The sequence below is a fragment of the Silene latifolia genome, chromosome 7, assembly GCF_048544455.1.
Source record: "Silene latifolia isolate original U9 population chromosome 7, ASM4854445v1, whole genome shotgun sequence".
Lineage (NCBI taxonomy): Eukaryota > Viridiplantae > Streptophyta > Magnoliopsida > Caryophyllales > Caryophyllaceae > Silene > Silene latifolia.
The window spans coordinates 119,754,840-119,773,043 of record NC_133532.1 but is presented as its reverse complement, the minus strand read 5'-3'; the positions used below and the strand labels follow the sequence as shown (position 1 = coordinate 119,773,043).

At 39.1% G+C, this 18,204-nt stretch overlaps 2 protein-coding genes across 2 annotated transcripts in view; both read right to left on the bottom strand.

Annotated features, from left to right (window-relative positions):
* The window catches only part of LOC141592752 (uncharacterized), a 33,658-nt gene extending 20,933 nt beyond the window's left edge, over nucleotides 1–12,725 (bottom strand). Inside the window, exons 1-3 of the mRNA XM_074413549.1 lie at nucleotides 12,498–12,725; nucleotides 9,564–10,782; nucleotides 34–966 (exon numbers count right to left, since the gene is read on the bottom strand). Coding sequence (XP_074269650.1) covers nucleotides 34–966; nucleotides 9,564–10,728 — 2,098 coding nt within the window. The 5' untranslated portion in view covers nucleotides 10,729–10,782; nucleotides 12,498–12,725. The remainder of the gene's footprint in view (nucleotides 1–33; nucleotides 967–9,563; nucleotides 10,783–12,497) is intronic.
* LOC141592760 (putative late blight resistance protein homolog R1A-4) overlaps nucleotides 1–18,204 on the bottom strand; it is a 127,990-nt gene that overhangs the window by 73,556 nt on the left and 36,230 nt on the right. The gene's annotated exons all lie outside the window — the stretch shown is intronic.

The window sequence follows — 18,204 nt, the reverse complement described above, 5'->3', positions numbered from 1 at the left end:
ACGATAGGTAACAAATTTTTGTTTCAATATTACCTGTATTTATACCGGATTTTGGTGCAAAAGACATAGTAGATTCCCGGACAACATCGTGGATCTTTACATACTCATCAGAATCACCTTTTAGAAGCATTGAAGATGACACAAGCTCTTGTGCCCAAGTACGTGCTAAGTCTATCGCTTCTGAAAGTTTATTGACATGTTGAAATAGATCCAATCCAATACCATACCTCATCAAGTTGTCAATGGAGATACTTGTACCAATAGGGGATAAACAAGCCATCAAGAAGAATTTCTTTTTATCTTCACTTTCCATGACCTCATAGCTTGTTCTAAGAATTGAAAATGTCTCATAGCGCGCACCAGTTATTTGACACGAAATAGGCTTCTCTAATTCCTCGGCAAATTGTCGCCACAATGGCAACTCTTTACCCTTTAAAGAATTGGCTGTAGCTACAATAGAAAGAGGTAAACCTCCACACTTTTCCAACAGCCTATCCACAAGAGATTTATAATCCCCAGTGACCTCCCTTTGAACCTGAAACTTGAAGAGATTCTCTGCTTCATCCTTGTTCAATAAACCCACCTCAAATATATTAGCTTCTAGTATGTCCATTGCTTTACAAACGTTCTTCGTTCGGCTCGTCAATAAAAGCTTACAGTACTCACAAGGTATTCCGATTTGAAGCAAATCAATTTCTTTCCAAATGTTGTCCAAGACAATAAGTATCTTTTTAATAGTATCATTTCTTCCCCCTTCTGATTGCTCTCCTTGCTTCAACCTGTTATATAGACGTGTTGCTTTCTGAGGTATACCATGCAAATCATACAAAGGCAGATCAAGTCCATCTGCAATCTGATCTTGAATGAATTCTATATTTGGAGATTCTGAGATTTCAACCATTATCGTTTTTTGAAATATGCCATTTGCTTTGCTATTGACAATTTCTTTGGCTAAAGTTGATTTCCCTGTATCATTACAATCAATGTTGAGAACTAATTGGAAAAAGCAATTCAGTAGGTAGACTTGGTGCTTTGCAATGGATTGGTAGTTATCATGGCAGAAGGGCACCAACTATCTCTGCCTCTTAAAGTATTGATAACACTTTATTTTACGTTTGACCCACATTTTATCTCTTATTTAGTCGATTTAATAACCCGAGTTACCTTAATTCACTCATTTTAGTATTAAATAATACCTTAGCCGATTAATTTTAAATAAAGTTATTTCTTTTTATTTCTTGGAATATTGGTACTACGATTCGACATTTTATTTTGTAGGTACCAAGAAGAGAAAATTCAGGTTAAATAAAGGGAAACAAAGTGGATCAAACAGATCAAGACCGAGTATAATGAAAGCTAGAGTATAATGAAAGCTAGAATCTTCTATACACCGCAAGTAACAGAATGACATATGTCAATAGTGAGATTTAAGATAGAATCTTTGTAAACTTTAATTTTGTTATATATTTGGAAACAAAAATTAAAATAGAAATTTGAATATTTAATTTAATTATATTATATTTTTACCAAAATATGTTAATATCTTAATTATTTTAAGATATGTTTTTAGATTATAGAGTAGATTATGTTTTACAAATATTTAAATTATTACTTTAGTTACATTTTTTCCTTTTCCAACAACTCCTCATACAAGTAACCTATACCAATACCACCTACCCACCGACGACCTCACACCAGGGAACATACTCCCCCACTTATTTGGCATTTGGTCACAGTCACGAAGACACGAACCCACCCACTACGTAACGCCGCCCACCACCACCACTTTGTCCCTCTCCATGCGTGTCCTTCAGCGTGACAGCCACCACCATTGGCGTCATCCCGCCAATAACCAACATCAATAACTTCTAAAAGTTGAAGGAGGGAGAGAAGATGATTAAACATCCCGAAGGATTCATAGATAGAGAACGTAGGTGGGGGATAAGATGAAGGAGTTGTTGTGGCAGTGTTGATGGTAGAGTGTGTGGCAGAGTTTTATTCAATTGAAATTGGGTTGATAAATTTGGACACATTTATCAATTTCATGGTGATCGTATAAATTTTCCAAAGTGACCGTATAAATTTTTGACAAGATAAAATGTTATTTTTAGTTATGGTAAATAAAATTCTTAAATTTTTCCCTAGATGGCTAATCTTAGATTCTTCCACGTGTCAAAATTTTATTAGGAGTGTATAGAAGATTCGTACACCGAGTGTAACCGTATCATCTTCCAGAACTCTGGGCCTGATGCAGATTACATGCGGCAACTTTTCTCTCTAAGATGGGCCTTTTCATTATCAATAATGGACCATCCTGAAGCTTTGTGTTAAAGAACGTCGACACATTACTAATTATCGTCGACAATTAGTAAGGAACTTCCTACATTGCCCCTCTCATATATTTGACTCAACATCTCTCTAAACTATCTCATCTATTTATTGAACTTCAAAATAAATTGAATATATGAACCAAAAATAATCGAACTAACGAAACAAAAATAATCGAATTAACGAGCTAAATAATCGTCAAACAAACAAACCATTAAACTTAATCTAGAAACAAAACAATTGAACAAATTACTCTACTAGAAACCAACAATAACAATTGATAACAAAATTAAATGGATTAAAAAAACCAATCAAACATAATGGCGTTAAGTATATTACGCAAGCCTACTAAAATTCTGGGCAACAATTATACTGGGCAAGGGAAGAATAACTGACAAAATCAATCAACAAGATGACAACGGAGACCAACAAAGACTACTATAATTCGCCACTCAACGGAAACAACACCACCACCGCCAAACAAGACCACCAAGTCACGACCATCCAAGTATCCATCTGGAACCAGTCGTGGAACCACCGCATCCAGCCCTAGGGACAGACGTGGAACCACCACGTCTCCACCTGGGTTCAAACGTAGTTCACCCACTTCCTGACCTAGGCTCAGACGTGGTGGTTCCACGTCTCCACGTCCACACCGAGGTCCGACGTGGTGGTTCCACGTCCCGGTGTAGGGTTGGACGTGGTGGTTCCACGTCCGGCCCCTTTTCCCTATTCTTTTTTTTCCACGCCCAGCCCCTTTTCCCATTTTTGTTGTTGTTGTAAATCAATTCCATCTCGTAAAAATCGCGTCCGACGTAGTGGTTCCACGTCCCGGCGTAGGGTTGGACGTGGTGGTTCCACGTCCGGCCCCTTTTCCCTATTCTTTTTTTCCACGCCCAGCCACTTTTCCCTTTTTTTTTTTGTTGTAAATCAATTCCATCTCGTAAAAATCGCGTCCGACGTGGTGGTTCCACGTCCCGGCGTAGGGTTGGACGTGGTGGTTCCACGTCCGGCCCCTTTTCCTTATTCTTTTTTTTTCCACGCCCAGCCCCTTTTTCCATTTTTTTTTGTTGTAAATCAATTCCATCTCGTAAAAATCGCGTCCATCGCCATCACCAGCAACTTCCACCTTATCGTGAGACTCGCTCCAACTACGTAGCCATCAATAGTAATTTCACAGATTATGGTTGTACTTGGGTTTCGGCTAATTAATTGCATTTGTAGATTGAGAACTCCAGAAGGGTGTGACTAGTCTGACTACCCCACGCAACACGCATGGAACTTCAGATTTATTAATTGGGATGTGAAGATAATTGTGTGTTTGATTTTAGAGTAGTGATTTGGTTAAATTCAGATTGTTTTTTGCCCATTATTTGCATTTTTTTATTACAATTGGTTTTTACTTTTTTGCTTTGTTTTTGAGTTTGCGTTTGTTTTCATTCTTTGGTTAAATTTTGGTAGTTTTGGATTTGCTTGTCGATTAAATTGGTATTGTTTGTCGATTTAAGTGTTTGGGGGTAATACATTAATTAGTACTAATTCGGCGACGATGATAATTAGTTGATTCGTTGTTGACGGTAAATTCGTTTTCAAAAAATTCAAAAGTTGGAGCATATATTGAGGGAGGATAGAGTGAGGGCCAAATTAGGAAGTTTATTATATATTATCGACGTTATTTAGTGATTTGTCGATGTCAAAAGTGATAAAAAGAGGGGTTTGGCAGTAGACAAAGGAGCTCTTCATTTGTTGGATTTCTGGGCAGAAGAGCATGAAACACGAAACAGAGAGGAACGCAGTAGGTAGTTTAGGGTTAGTTTTTTTTTTTTGAAGGAAACATAGGGCCGATATTATATTAAATCAAGTTCCGCAAGCGTAATAACAACTTGCGGAAAATCAGTTACAAGGATTAACTCGCTTCCCTCAAACTCATTCATCCTTGCAATACAATGTGCGACGGTATTGCCCCCACGTTTCACATGAGTAAACTTACTAGACGGAAAAGAACGCAAACTAAACAAGACATCAATCACACAAAGCCCAAAGGGAGATCTTGCTACTACTTCATTCTTCACAGCTAACACCACCTTAAGCGCGTCACTTTCAAGGATAATATTCGAGAAACCCAGACGGTTCGCAACTTCCAGACCAAAGCAAGCAGCCCGTGCCTCTGCCACCTCTACATCCCAATCAGCCTCTACACGCCTACACCCCATCCCCACCACACGGCCAGCCATATCCCGAGCCACCACACCCAGTCCAACCACACCACAACACCCTGCAACGTGAGCATCTACATTGAGTTTTATGAACCCAGCATCCGGAGGAGTCCACGAGCATCCACCCACCTCTGTCACCACAATTTTCTTACCAAAAACCCGGTCTGCGTACCCTTGATACTCAGCTACCATCTTCACGATCCCCGAACAAACAGCTGCAGCCGGTGGAGGAGCCTCCTCGAATAAGCGCTGATTTCTGATGGTCCATATTGACCACATCATTGCCAAGAACCTTCCCCTTTCCCCCTCACCAAGCTGCTGCAAAATCCACACCATTCTCTCCATACACGATCCAACAGGGGCAGCCTCAATAACCTCCCAGAAACCACTACCATCCCAATGTATTCTCGTCCATGCGCACCTAAATATAGCATGATCGCAACATTCATCCATATCACAAAAATCACATACCGGTGTAGGGAAACAGTGACGGTGGAACAAAGCTTTCCGCACAGGTAGGATATTCGCACATATTCGCCAAATAAAGTGGAGGAGTTTTGGAGGGACTTTGAGACTCCACAGTGCCTTCCAAGAGAACCCATTATGGCTAGCAACATCCGGAGTAATACACGGCCTTCTCCCCAGCCAATAACCCGATTTGACCGAATAAAAACCATCTTTCGATGGCCACCAGTACCGTTCGTCCGGAGGTAATCTACTACTCAGTGGTAGTTTAGTAACCAACCTTGCATCAGCATCCGTCAATACAGCCCGCACAGCCTCCATATTCCAACAAGCCCGGTCAGTATCAATAAGGTCCGCAACACGCATTCCCGGATCAGCATTGATATTCGGCGTAGGTACAATTCCCGCTGAATCACCCGGTAACCACGCCTCATCCCATACGCCAATGTCCCGTCCATTTCCCACTCTCCACTTCAAACCCTCCAGCAAAAGAGATTTCTACCCCCATAAGCTTCGCCATGTAAAGCTCGGGTCATACCCCCTTCTCGCCTCAAGGATGGTGTCATGTTTGAAATATCGTGCTTTTAAGACTCGCCCGGCAAGAGACTCAGGTTTGGTCAGCAACCTCCACACTTGTTTAGCTAGCAATGCTTGGTTGAAAACACGCAAATCTCGAAAACCCATTCCCCCATTCGCCTTAGGCTCACATAACCGCTCCCAACACATCCAATGGAGCTTTCGATGAGCATCCGAGGAACCCCACCAGAAGCGCGCCAAAACCGAGTGAATTTCATCAATAACACACTCCGGGATAGAGAAAAGACTCATCATATATGTTGGGATCGCTTGGGCTACGGCTTTGATAAGAACCTCTTTCCCAGGTCTCGAAAGTAAACGCTCCTTCCATCCATTCACCTTTTTCCATACTCTCTCCTTCAAGCAAGTGAAAACTACTTTTTTTGACCTTCCAATAATGGTTGGAAGACCTAAGTATTTTTCATGCTTATCCACCTCTCTAACTCCCAGCAACTCCTTGATCATATCTCGCCTTTGGACTCCCACCTTCTTGCTAAAGACCACTTCCGATTTATCAAAATTAATCTTCTGTCCCGATGCTTGTTCATATTGGCTAATAATATTAGCTACCTTCAAGCATTCCTCAGCATTTGCTTTGATAAAAAGGAGACTATCATCAGCAAAGAATAAGTGAGATATCCGAGGAGCCTCCCTACAAACCCGCATTCCATGAATTTGGCCCATCTCCGCCGCCTTACAAAGCATACGGGAAAAGGAGTCAGCACAAAGAAGAAAAAGGTAAGGGGAAATAGGGTCCCCTTGCCTTAAACCCCTACTCGGTTTTACCCCACCAACCAGCTGCCCGTTAATCAAGAAGGACTGAGAGACCGTTAAAGACACCGCATAATCCTGCCACGCCATCCCCCTGAAAAACCCATCTTCTCCATCACATCACCCAAGAACGACCACTCGACCCTATCATATGCTTTGCTCATATCGAGTTTGAGCGCCACATTACCATACCGTCCTTCCCCTCCCCTCTTCATAGTGTGAAATATTTCAAAAGCCACCAGAGCATTATCGGTAATGAGACGGCCCGGCGTAAAAGCACTTTGGTTTTCAGATATAAAATCATTAAGAAAACCCTTCAAACGGTTAGCGATAGTTTTCGAAATAATTTTATACAATACATTGCAAAGACTTATCGGACGATACTCCGTTACCTTGCGTGGGTCTTGACATTTTGGAATAAGCACGACTGATGTTCGATTTAACACATCCATATCGCCCCCACCATCCCACCACTCCCTTACCATTCGACACACATCACCACCAACCACGCTCCAATACCGCTGATAGAATAGTGCATGCATACCGTCAGGCCCCGGAGCCTTATTTGGATGCATATCGAAAAGAGCCTTTTTCACCTCCTCATCACAGACCGGAGCATCCAATCTCGCGTTAATATCAGGGGATACTACCATTTCTAAACAGTCCAGCACCTCATTCGATGGCACGGGATTGCTTGATGTGAAAAGACCACCAAAATAATCGCTCATAATATCCGCCACCTTTTGTCCATCAGTCTGCCATACCCCATCAGCATCTTCAATCCCGCGGATGGTATTTCGCCTTCGTCGCTGCTGTGCTTTATGGTGGAAATATTTGGTATTTTTATCACCGTCCCTTAATTCATTAGCTCGAGCCCTAGTGTACCAGTAAGACTCCTCACGACATCTAAGACCTTCAAGCTCTTCAACAATCAACCGGCATCGCTGCAACATATCCGCGGAGGGCTGCCTCTTCTGCCATCGAGCCAATTCCTCTTCCTTAGCTCTAATTTCCCGCTTTAAATTACCAAATTTCATCTTTTCTCCCTTATTCTTAGTTTAGATCTAGTTTATCTCTAATTTAACAACATTTGTATCAAGATTTCTCTTATCATTTCCATTTAATTACAAGTTGGGTATAAATTTCTTCTCTCCCTTTCTCTTATGTTATTTAATTATTGTTATGTTTTTAATTAGTGTAATCACTTTAATAGTTCACTTTAATAGTGTTTCATAGTTTACAAACTTTGACCTAAAAAAGTTAGATGGCAACAATACAATATTGCGGAGGAAGTACTAAGGGGGCGTTTGGTTCGGGGTCTAGAGGAAAGGGAAAGGGAATCATGCCCCTCCATTCCCTTTGTTATTGTTTGTTTCACCACTTTTTCCATAACCTTTCCCCTCTCCATTCTCTCCCATACTCCCTAAACCCTCTATTTCCATTCACCCCACCCCCAAGAGAGTGAAATTTCATTCCCCACCATACATGAGAACTGCTATTGACATACCACACTATCACCAGCATCACCACCAAGTACTACAATCACCGCTACCGCCGTCTTCCGCACCGGCACCGCGCTCGCCGGAACCATGGTTGACCGTCGTCCACCACGTGCCAGTCTTCTACCCTTGTCGTTCCGTCTCCCTACCCCCACAACCACCACCCAACACACCATTAAAACAGCCCCCCAAACCCGAAGACTCCCTCCCCCACCTCTCTAAACACCAGATCCGATGTTTAGAGAGGTGGGGAGGGAGTTTTCGGGTTTGGGGGGCTGTTTTAATGGTGTTTTGAGTAGTGGTGGTGGGGTTGAGGAGAAGGAACGAAAAGGGTGGAAGATGGGAAAACGGGGTGTCACGTGGGGGTTGGTGGCGTGACCGGCGTCAGGTCGACTTGCCGGCGTCGGGCGCTCACCGGGGTGCCAGCGAGGGGGAGGTTGGTGATGGTCGGTGTTGAGCCTTGGTTGTTGGTGGTTGTAATAGTGGGTGGTGTATTATGTTAATTTTGTTTTACCATTTCTTTACATTTGCAAAACAAACAAGAAGTAACATCAAAGGGGATTTGTTTGCTTTCCTTTTCTTTCCCCTTGTTTCCCTTTCTTATTCCCTTTCCCTCTTGTGAACCAAACGCCCCCTAAATAACTTGTTGGCGTTTAAGACTCCCTCTCACGGTTTGTAGACAAAAGAAAAAACCTCCAGCGAACAATGCATACAAACTTAAAAATTAAGTGACGTAGCAAATATGGCACACCTCAAAGTTACCATGTAATTTTCCAAAATATCAAAATGAGAAATTCTCAAGTACACGCGTATGGCAGGTATATCACGTTATTATACACCCAACCAATGAGATATTTAATATTTAGATTAACACTCGTTACTTTTAGAACCAGCGTCCAAGTGAAACAAATGAAGAAAATACTCAAAGTTAGGATGGACATTGGTGTGATACATTGGGTGTACTATACAAAATTTCTATTTAGAATAGTCATTTTAGATTAAATATATAAAATTTTGTATCACTAAATGTATTTGGAGATCTCAATAGTCAATACATAGAATTTCAGCGAAACTGTGTTACATTAAGTCTTTGTATATATATAAGACCACTTTATCCATAGTTTAATAAGGTGATCCTTGTACATAAATAATGGTAGTCTTAGGTAGTTATCTTACTATCGTTGCTATCTAGCAAAGCCATTTTCTATCACTGATCATTTTGCCATTCTTAATGACCCTTCTATCTTAAACTGTTGGGAGGTTTTACGATTAATTATCGTAACATTTTGCAGGAAACTTAATCTCGTAAACCACAAAAGTCAAACGCGGCTACTATGTAAGAGATAGAGATAATATTATTTTGTTTAAATATTTAATCCACTCACCTTTAAAATATTCCTTCATACTTACCATTCCGTTCCTCGTTTTCACTATTCTATACGAAGTACATCTCATTAGACGTTTAAAATGAAGAATCATGTTAACTGATTCCAAATCACTAACAAAATTAGGCTTTGTTTGTATAAGAGCAAACTAGGCCAAACTACCAAATTGGTAGAACAAAATAAAGGCGAGTGACATAATTATAAATTAGCTTCATTTTCTTATTTATCGATCAGGTAGTTAGTCAAGCAAAGTATGAACCAAGGGCAATAGAGAAATCATAAAATACAAAAGGCAAAAGTTTTGAGAAAGAAAAGAAAAATACCTGAGCCACCCATTCCATAGACACCCACAGCTTGAACATCGTTGGATGCAAGGGCCTTCACAATTTTCCGAAGAAGCTCATTTCTGGATTCCAAACCTACAAAATTAGTAGGGATGCCTTCCATCTCCGCTCTTCTCATAGGCCGAGTCAAATCCTGATTCCCCGGTAGTCTTCCAAGGATATTCTTTACTTTGTTGAGCATTTCCTCAGCCGCTACACTCATATCATGACGATCACAGAAATAATTGTAGGAAAACAAAGAGAAACAACAGTTTCTGTGGTTGGCTGTATTATCAGCATCCATTAACTCTGCCTGGAGTCCACTGCTATTCTCAATTATAACACCCATGACTTCCATCCCTAACCTTAAATTTTCCGGCAACGCTTTTAAAACCTCCTCATTAGGAATTACTCCCCCAACGGATTTTAGCAAACTTCTCACTTTTGTCGCCAAGGTATTCTCATGCACAATGACATTATCAAGATTATCATCACTTAGCCACTCTTCCGTGTGGCTTGTCTCCTTGGCCTTGGCTATAACATCTGCCACCTCCTCATCCGTTTCCATTAGCTTCTCTAATTTTTCCACACGATTTTTCAGTAAATGCATTGCAGCAACAGCCATCTTCTCATCATTCCGTGTAAGCTTCTTGAACCCTTCCATAGTATCCCTTATAAGCTTCTCCAGTACTTGACCAACCTCTTTATCCTTCTCTTCATCCGCATCCAAATCTCCTCCATTGTCGGCCTTTCTTTTTCTTTCAGCAATATTATTCATCAGTTTCACCACCAGGTCACGCATACCATCATCCTCTTCAATCAACTTCTTGAGATCTGCATCCTTCATCAATCGAAACATAACTTTGGCTATCTCCATATCCCTAATCATCAGCTTCTTCATTGCTTCATGCTTGCTGAATTTCCGTACTTCCAAACACCAATGAGCAGCTTCTGGAGTGAGTTTTTCCGACTTCTTCTTCCCACTCTCAACCTTGTCATCAAGGGCTTTTTTCTTCACGCACAACATCTCAAGAGTTTCGCAAAGCAAAACCAAGTTGTGCTCATAATTTTGCACATAACCCAGGTATGTCATTACCTTGTCACTGATCACAGGCTCGAGAGCTCCCCCAACTTTTTGAAGAGCTTGACATGCTAACGCTTCCATTGTTCACCTCAGGTCTCTTCCTCCTGTCTTACCCTCTCTTTTTCTGTATTTCACCTATTTTATTTATGTCACCTTGTTTATTTTTGCCTTTTAGTGTTTGGGAAAGCTGATATTTAATTTAAAAAAATGGAATAAAAGTACACGGCAAGAGACAAGCAAAGTAGAGATCAAGATTTACTCCACCATACTCTTAGAATATGCAACTTTTACAAAAATTAAAAGGACTAGGGTAAATCGTCTCCAAGATAAATCGTAAAGTAACACGAAGTTTGTGTCAGTTGAATGTATACAATGGTCCCATTTAATGTACAACATTATGTAAACGACGGAGCTATTAAATTATTTGAAAAGTTCAACAAACCATTTTGTACTTGACAAAAATTTTCATTTTAATGAAAATGATTACTTAATTCACACTATCCCCTTTCGAAATCCCGAATGCATAAACTCAACTATTGATACGTAATCACCTATCTTAATACACACACTCATCGTCTTTATGTCACTCAAATCTATTTTTTCTTTTAGTGTTAAGAGAAAGGGATACCAAGTGAAACGAAAGGAATAAAAATACACATCAACGGACAAGCAAAGTAACAATATAGTCAAGTTTTATTCAACCTTACTCTTTAGAATAAATACTATGGAGTAACTTTTTTATAAAACAAAGAACTCAAATGGTCCCATCAGAAAAAGAAAACATTGATGACCATGTAGTCATTTTGAAAACCTTACTCTTAGAATATATACTGTGACATTTTATAAAATTGTACTATTATAATATGTAACTATTAAAGAATTGGGCTACGACGAATTTCCGGCTCAGTTGTTGTTAGCAGTCAACGATATTTGACTTAAGTCGATATGTGCGGGATGAATTACCAAACCATTGGTAAATGTCGTCAAAAAGTTCTTTTGCAGTGCACCTATATGATAGTGGGACGTAAATCGAGTTTGATGGTGTCAAAAATCCATGCTACTACCATCGCATCAACAATCCACCATTTATCAAGATCGTCGGAGCCAGTTTCCGACGGTCATCAATAAATCCAGCTTCGAGTATACTAACTTCTAATAAATCTTACTCAGTACTTTTAATATTTTGTAAAGTCTACTCTTAGAATATGTAATTGTTTGTAAACCTTACTCTTAGAACATGTACTCTTAACTTTTTATAAACCCTTACATACTCTTTAACATATGCAACTTTTTATAAACCTTTACTCTTAGTATGTTACTCAGATTCGTCTACTCATATCCGACAAAATACATATCGGAATATGTGATACGGCTATTTTGTGCGAAATTTCCAAGATTTTGGTCTAAATTGAAGTATCAAAGTGTTGTATCGGATGCGGGATATGTCAACTTATAACTAAGTGAAGTATCGGAGTAACATAGCTCTTAGCATATATACTAGTTTGTTAAGTCTTTATAAAACCTTACCCTAAGAATACGAATTAAAATTTATATCAGTAGTTTTTAGTTAATTTCTCCGATTTCCGATTCTTATTCGCCCCCTGGAAATTTTTGGCCCCTAATAACAATAAATCTAATTGGTTCGGTTATTCGTCTGTAAAATTATAGTCGGTATTTCTACGATTATTCTCCAATCTCAACAAATCAAACCTAAAAAAATCTCTGAATAATTTTAATAGCGGATTAATGATGATAGAATTAAATAATCTAAAAACAATTCCATAATTATATGATGAAAATAAAATAAATGGAGAACAACATTCAAAGTAAAATTGGTGGATGAATAATACCTAGGGTTTATACAGTATCTGAATCCGATTAATCGTGAATGATCCGTTTTAGCGGTGGGTCCGGACTCCAAAGCGATTTGAACAACCATCGACAGTTCGTAATCGGAGCCCCGATTGACATTCCTGATTCCTCCCATTGTTACAGCTGTTAGTGGTGCTTCACACTTGGGGTGGAGTATGGTGAAATTAAAATGATATTACTACCATAGAGTATGAATGTATGTATGAATTACGGTCAACGAATTTTCGAGCATTGAGACAATTAATGACTAATTTATTGTTTAAGACCGCCTTAATTTAAGGGTGGTGCTCATTCACGGACACGTTTTACTCTTTCATGGACGTAAATGACCATAATACTCTTTTTATTTTAATGATTTTCGTTCTAATACCCTTCTTCCATTCTCCCTCTCTATCTTCTTCATCTACTCTTTTCTCACTCTAACTACCATCATCCAACCACCACTACCCGTCAGCCACCACCCTCACTGCGCCTCCCTTGCGCCCCCGGTTGGTCTTGACGACCTCCATAGAGCGGCCATCAGACGGTTTCACAGATCCGCCTCTCGCCACATATATCCCCTTCCCTAACACCACTGAAACATCATGTGCCACCATCGAGACGACGAATCATGAATAACACCTCCGGAGCACCCGAAACTGTACTCATCGTCCACCCCTGACCATACCACCACAAAACAATTAACAAAATTGAAAAAAAAAAGGAAAAAGAAAAAACGAATCACTTGAACTACAATGGCTGAACACTACTCTTGGATATACGGCTTAATTTTATACTGATTTGTAACTCAAAATCCTTAGTGTATTAGTACATACTTCATGATAAACCAGTAAATCTAATTTATTGATAACGGTTTAAACAAACCCTAATTTAATTAATGTAAATCAATTTCTTATTTTAATCTAATAAAATTAATAAAATTGAGAATTAAAATTATTACTTGATCGATACGAGAACTAGCATTCATAATTGTGTAATTTGACGGATTTGATTAAGGTTGTGGATTTGATTAATTTTGTAAGGGTGAGAATTAGAGAGAGTTTTTTTGTTTTGTTTCTAGATAAAGGGCATAGTGTGGAAAAATAATGAAAAAAGTCCATGAAAAGAGTAAAACATGTTCATGAATGAGCAACTACGTAATTTAATACTCCATAATATGTTTATTAGAATATGTCTCCGGAGAGATGGTCTCTCAATAAGCTTATTGAGAGATTATTTTACAATTTTAAGAAAAAGTGGTACTAAAGGTAATAAAATAGGCATGAATTATAATTAAAGATAGAATGACTACATTTATTACGTAAATAAGTACGAAATTACTATGTCACGATCAACAACAAAAAGATAACGAAATATAAATAAAAGGGTACGGAAGGCTGGTCTCTCAATAACTTATTGAAAGACCATCTCTCTCAAGTATGATGATCATAGATGAGCTCTACTTGATTCTGTTGCTAATGGGAGATTTCAAAATAATACTAACTAGGTTTGGTGTCCGGCTGTAACAACCTTAAATTTTCATGACCAAAAACGATAAATTAGAAATAGAAAATTCACGGCTGTCACTCCACACTTAGCTGAAATTGCCAAGTGCAAGGTAAATATAGAGTCGACCTTTAAAAACAAAGTACATGTCTCAAAACTTTATCAAATAATTAAGACGTTGCAGCGGAAGACTTAAGTCTTACAAAATCTAAAACAATAAATAATATTCAAATCCAACGGTCTTATAAAATTATAAATAGATTAAGACGGAGTTGTTTATTCAAAATCTTTCCACGCTCGTACTACTTCCCCGGATCCAATATGCACCCATACAACATCTCAAAAAGGTGTAGATACCTCATTTCTGCACCTCCCGCAAACCACCCGGTGATGATTGGGCCGCATGTTTGGTACGCGGAACGATTTGTGACAATTCGTAAGATTATCGTCAAGTGATTGCTCAAATATTAATGTCTACCTCTTAGTTGTCATCTACGTGCCGATACGGTCGTTTTGTGATAATTAGAGTACATTCGAGTCGGGCCTAAAACCGTCTCCATTTTTCGATAACCATTAAATCCCGAGTCATAATGTTCGGAATGTTAGGATATTTCTATTCCATATTTCATAAATTTTATCTTTTAGTAAACAATTTCCCGTAATATTCACATAAGATATTAAGGAAAACCGAATTATTTCCGTCCTATCATAACTCAAACACAGAAATCTTTCTTCCGCAGGAGGAAATCCCTTGAAACAGACGCGGCGGCAGTCTTTGCGCCTCTTCCAAGAGACGCAGTGGCTGCTTGCGCCTCTTCCCGGCCCTTTCTCGCGTATTTCTCGTATCTTTTTCATATCTTTCCGAGATTCACTTCCAAAGAGTCTCCGAAACCCTAATTCCTCCACGTGATTAGTATAAAAAGGAGCATTCGCTCCTCATATTTCTCACGCGAGTGTCCGCCCTTCTCTTCTCCCTTTGCATTCTAGACTTTGTTCTTACTTTTTTGGCGTCTACGTGCTTGAACTTTCGACCACGTAAGCTCGGATCTTTCTGAGTACCAGCCTCCCCGTTTGCATGACCGACCAATTTGACCAACTCCACATCAATCAACTTAATTAACTTAAATCGTTTTCCTCTTACGAGGGCATTTTCTTTGCATTCGCGTCGAGCATCACTAATCGATATCTTAGTCCTTCTCGTTTCGTCAACATGTAAGTCTGAGGGTGTAAAACTCTCTTTTATTTATTGTATTTTAATTATTGTATCATCAATTGTAAGGTTTATGTCGAAAATACCATTAAAACCGATTTCTAAAACCATGCTTTAAAACCTCTTTTTACGGATTTCCAGTAGATAACCGTCGAGAAAGGACGCAGCAACTGCTGCGCCTCTTCGAAGGAGCGTAGTTCCTGCTGCGCCTCTTCGTGAGGCTGCCGCAGTTCCTGCGTCCTTTCTTCTTCGTTCGTCCTCTGTTATTCGTCAAAGTTCTTTTATTGGTTTCGTTTGTTTGTTAATTCTTCATCATGATAGCATATAATTCACATGTATATTTATTATTCATCATTAACATGTTTTAATCATCACAAATCCGACTTAAATCCCAAGTAATCCAATATTTGCGGGTTTTTGTCATTAAATTCAATTCCGGGTTGTAGAGATTCAATTCATCAATATTGGGTTTCTGGAATTCGTCTTTGATATAGTTTTCATCTGTTATTTGTCACATCTATCGCGTATTCATCATTAATCCGTCATATTTAACTTAATCAATTAATTTGTTTCACTTGTTAATATCTTTCACTCCTGTAATTAATCCATCATAATTCCGTCTCATCCATGTTTATTGCTTTTATGACTCATTCATATGTTAATAAACATGCTAATCACTTCCATCCGAGTAAATATCATCAATCGATCATTAAATTCACCAATTAACATTAACGGCTTGCAATTACGGCTTCACAGCCAGAACTGAGCCAAGGAACAGACGCAGTGTCTGCTGCGCCTATTCCAAAGGACGCAGCTCTGCTGCGCCTGTTCCTGGCTGAGTTCTGTCCCTGAACTCCGTTTCTGCCTTGACCTAGTGTATTTAGTTTACATATTAACTAACTATTAACCGTAATATCACGCTAATTCCTGTTCGTTAATTTATTTGATTCTTTCTTTCTTTCTTTCTTTTATTCTTTTTCTCAAATTATCCGTTTTAAAGGTATTTTCGACATAAATCGCCTAATCCGTTGTAATTAATGTAATTTTCATTATTTTAATTTTATTGTATTTCTTTTATTATTTGCATGTTTACATATGTAATCAACCTTAAATCCAACTTCGACCCAATTGTAAGTTAATTACGTGTTAACCGACTTAGTCTAATCTTCACATGCTAGGATTAAAACTTGGGTGTTGCATTGCATGCATATAGCCGACGATATATCAAGTACGAATAACTTCCCTAAGGGCACTAACAATAGAGGTTTGTCAACGGGTTTGTGCGATGACATGTCCTTTATTTTTCAGGTTTGTCAACAAACCTCCTATTACTAGACATGAGTGTTGAGGTTTGTTGTTGGGAATGGTTACTAGGTAGTATATGGGTTTGTAGAAAGAGAGTGTGAGAAGAAGAATAATATGTGTGGGCCACGTTATGAACCTTAAAAAGGTTTATCTATTGTTGGTATGAGGTTTGTAGATAGATAGGTTTGTATCATAGGTTATGTGGCATGAGAACAAACCTTCTAGAGGTTCATCTATTATTAATGCCCTAATCATTAGTAGATGCCGCTATCGAGGCGGGCGGGATTAGGTGTTCGATCAAAAGAGCTTCCTAATACGTACCCTCACCCCTTACTCCAGTGAACACCCGTGTTCATTGGCATCCACGAGAGTCATTCTAGACATAGAATGCTAAGGGTAACGATTGCTTAGTGTTCATGTCTCTACTTTGTGTCTTGACATGACACGAGGTACTCGAACGGTTCCAATTTCCCATAAAAATTGGTGACGACTCCATACAAAAATGCAAACGCTTGTTTCTCTTTTCTCTCCCAAGCGCCCCCGTGGGCGGCCCCGCTGTCCACAAAAGGTAAATTAGATTCAACATGTTCTCGGACTCGGACTCTGCAAGGAACAATTGCATTGTTCAAGTTGTAGGGTTATTTTTTCCAATCTATTGTGCTTAACACACGAATCCGCTTATCCTTGGGCCAAAAAAAATCCCCGTTTGATATGCCAATATTGTTCCTTAATCCGAATTTTATCACACCTCAAAAGTGGGCGTTCAAACAAAAATACGAAAATTAAGCCTACTTTTAAAGAACTGATCTCATGAATTGGATTCTTTCAGAAGTTCAGACTTTTACAACAAATAGGTTTATCATAAAATAAAGATTATAAGCCTTTCAAGTTTCATATGACAAGTGAAATCGAAATTTTGAAGTTGTAAACAACAAACGATAAAAATTTCAAGGCAAAATTTCTGAGTTACCATATCCGGGTGTAACACCAAATAAAAGAAAGTAGAACGAACACAAAGTGCACAAAACAGCCTTACACAAAGAACATACAAACCAAGGAAAACCGAAGCATATTGAAAAGAAATGAGGAAATTTGTTGGCAATCCTGCATACCATCATCATCCTCAGTTGCAAACTTGTAGTTTCCATACGATATTCCACGATTGATCCCAGTAACACACCTTAATTTTATTCCATTACTTGATGACTTCCTCTGCATAATCAGTGGACATTTAATCAGTTAAAACGTCTGTAGTAGTTCGAATCTTAATGAGACAGTCAGAATACCATAAACTTCGCTTAGCTAATACGAATGGAAAATTTATACATTGTTTATGATAATCAGGGTTATCACAAAGATGTCTTGGCACAAAAGGAAGCACAAAAATTAGCTGCTATTCGTCGTTCTCCAGTTGTGTCTCTGCTTCCACCACCTCTACCAATGCCATCTCCGCCATCCACTCACGCCGAAACCCCTCCAAGTCGGAGAAACCCACCAAGACGTGGAAGAGGCAGAAGGCGGAATCACAAAGTTGCAGCTGGAATTACAGATAAAGACCCAAATTTAGGTTGAGGTCCTAATTTTGTGTAGATTAATACATCATCTCCATTTACATACTCCTACAATACTATGTCGCCTTCCCTGTAGGATATAAGCGGGGGCTGGGTAATTTACAAAATGTACTT